We start from the raw sequence: 2,732 nt of genomic DNA on the forward strand, positions 1-2,732 counted from the left end.
TGCCCAAACTGCAACCCAAAACCCACTTATGCATCGTCGGGTGCTGGGTGGGTGTGGCCCATTGTCTGGGTGTGGCTGCGGTGGTAACAGCAGACTGGATGGGACTAAAAAGTTCAATCAATCAATTCCAACTTTGCAAGATCTTTTTTTTCCCTGCAAGAAGTTGAAATTGACTGATTGATTGAACCTTTTTTTTTTTGTACACGGCGGCGGAGGCCTAAAGCGGAAAGGTTTTATAAAACCCAGCTGAAGGCCTAGGACTGGGGCGACGACGCGCGTGCCCACAGAGAGGGCTCTGAGTGCCGCCTCTGGCACCCGTGCCATAGGTTCGCCACCACTGGTTTAGGCTAATTCGTCCAAGACTCTCACCCATTATGGCTTAGTGCACTTGAGTTGTGTTTAACTGAACAAACCTCATTTAAGCACAGAACTCTAATATGATGTAGTTACCCATTTTAAAATTATTTTCATTGGTTCAACTAGGGAAAGCCAGTCAGAAAACCCATTTCATTTTAAGATATTGAATCTTGTAAGGTTTCAGAATCTTTGCATAATCCACCTGCAAACATTATACAGTACCTGAAGTATTCCAAGACATAAAAATAATGATTTTTCTGAGTTGTCTATTACAAAGAAAATGATAAATGAACACTACCTGCACATCCCAGGATTTGATAGGTTCCCCATCCTTCATGCAACAAGACTGCTTCAGGCAATAAGAAGCATTCTTGGCCAGTAGATCCCAAGCTTCTCCACTGGCTTTGGCCACATTTGCTGTTGGATCTGCTGGATCGATAATCACTGGCCTGCAATAAATATGCATATTTTTTTTAAAAAAAATTATAAAGTGTTTCATTAAACTCACAGGAGAAATGCACAGCTAGTTATCACAAGAAATAAAAAAAAATATGTTACTCCAGTACAACTCTTCTACCTCTTTCTTGTATTGGAGCTATCAGAAAAGCAGTTTTCTCCAAATGTGAAAGAGTAATAAGTATATTTTTCTTGCCCCAAAATATTCAAGTACAATGGAAGAATGCCAGAACATGTAGGCTAAATAAGACAATTCAGGAGAAATACAGTCTGATTATCACTTTACACAATTGAATGAAAGCTTATGTAAGAAAAGACAACAAGAAAGAAGTAATATCCTGGCTTCCGGTTTGCCGAGGCAGCTGCCATGGACATCTGGGAGGCGAGCTCCGTCTTCCGCGTCCAGTTTCGCATTGCTGGGGGACCCTGGAAAGGGTTGAAAGTCGCCCTGTAGGGGCCACCAGCAAGGAGGGGATCCCCATGAGCGCAGAAGAGTGGTAGCTCTTCCGTTTGATCTGGGGCAGCCCTCCAAACCAGTGGACAAAAGACCAGCCATAGAAATATGGCTCGTCACTAGGCTACAGACAGCCGAAGTCACACTTACCATCAGGCAACTTTAAAGCAGCACAGAAGACACAGGGTGAGATCTACTTCTCTTAAATCCTAACTATCTTTTTTACCTGCATAAGCTGCTTAAGTACTTTCCCCTCTGTGGAGAGGGAAGGGAGATTTTACCCCTCCCTCTAAAAACAGCAGCGACTGACTATCCAGGGGAGTTTAAAAACATTGCAAGAATAACTTGATCCTAATTGGAATTTTACTTCTTAAAGTTTGTGGACTAAAAGACTTTCTATTTTTACTGAAGATCTGGGTTTTTACTTATAAAAAAGAAGTAAAACTGAAAAGATTATAAAAACTTTGGACCTAAAGGAAAAAATTAAATATAGGGGCAACATCCTGTGGCTAAACCTGATATTACAACCTGTTATTGTTTAAAAGAGACTTGGCTGGCAGCCTAGACAAATAGATAAGACTTATAACCTTGAGATATGAGCTGTGAAACCCAGCTGTGTTCCATACTTACTGAATTTTTTTTATATTCTCTGATTGCAAAGCTATTAACATAATACATTACTAAGAGAATATGTAGGAAGATCAGGAATAGATTCTTTTTATGCTGAAAGCAATTTACCAAACTATTCTTACAGCTACTGATGAAATAAGAAAGGAATGGGATGTCAGCCCAGATAGACAAACTCAAATTTTGATTACAACTGAAAAATTAACTATACAGAATATAACAGAAAAAGTGGACCAATTAAATACTATGACAGAGGATTCAACTGATCAACAAATACAATCAATGGAAAACCCAGAAAAGGGACTGACAATATGAAAAAGGGAAAAGATTTTTTACATAAATCAGAAGAAACCTGACAATCAAGAAGAACAACAGACTTCCGGTGGCAGGCGACCTCGTCGGACGCAGCTATAGCTGCCTCCCGCCTGTTTTTGCGTAAAAGCCGTTTTGACAGCTAGCATCAGCTGTCAAACGGCTTGATACCCTTCCCCTGGGCATAAGGGGATAGGTGAGCTGCCCGGGGTAGGAGTTGAGTTCCCGAGTCGTCCCTTGTGGACGATGTAGGTGAGAACACCTCCGGAGCCCCGGGCTTCTCCGCGATCCAGGACGCCTTCGCCTTAGCGAAGCTAGAAGCCGCCACCACTGCTGCAACTTAAAGTGAACTGTGAGTTTTTCTTGTAAGCAGACGAACCGACCCTGGAAGTTTGCTTCTTATTTTGGACTCTACTCTAACTTGGATAATAAGTTCTTCCCTATACTTGAGGTGGATTGAGGGAAAGTGAACTTAAAATGGCGATGGATTGATACTTTTCAGCAAGAAGTGAAAGTGATTTCCGGT

The 2,732-nt window shown here is 41.6% G+C and overlaps 1 protein-coding gene across 1 annotated transcript in view; it reads right to left on the bottom strand.

The window, feature by feature from the left end:
• The window catches only part of LOC114923397 (2'-5'-oligoadenylate synthase-like protein 1), a gene marked incomplete at its 5' end in the record, with an annotated part of 4,936 nt that extends 4,130 nt beyond the window's left edge, over positions 1 to 806 (bottom strand). The window contains one exon of the mRNA XM_029286305.1: positions 656 to 806. Coding sequence (XP_029142138.1) covers positions 656 to 806 — 151 coding nt within the window. The remainder of the gene's footprint in view (positions 1 to 655) is intronic.
• Positions 807 to 2,732: the final 1,926 nt, after the last annotated feature.

The sequence above is a fragment of the Protobothrops mucrosquamatus genome, unplaced genomic scaffold (assembly GCF_001527695.2).
Source record: "Protobothrops mucrosquamatus isolate PMUCROS unplaced genomic scaffold, P.Mucros_1.0 scaffold3278, whole genome shotgun sequence".
Classification (NCBI taxonomy): domain Eukaryota; kingdom Metazoa; phylum Chordata; class Lepidosauria; order Squamata; family Viperidae; genus Protobothrops; species Protobothrops mucrosquamatus.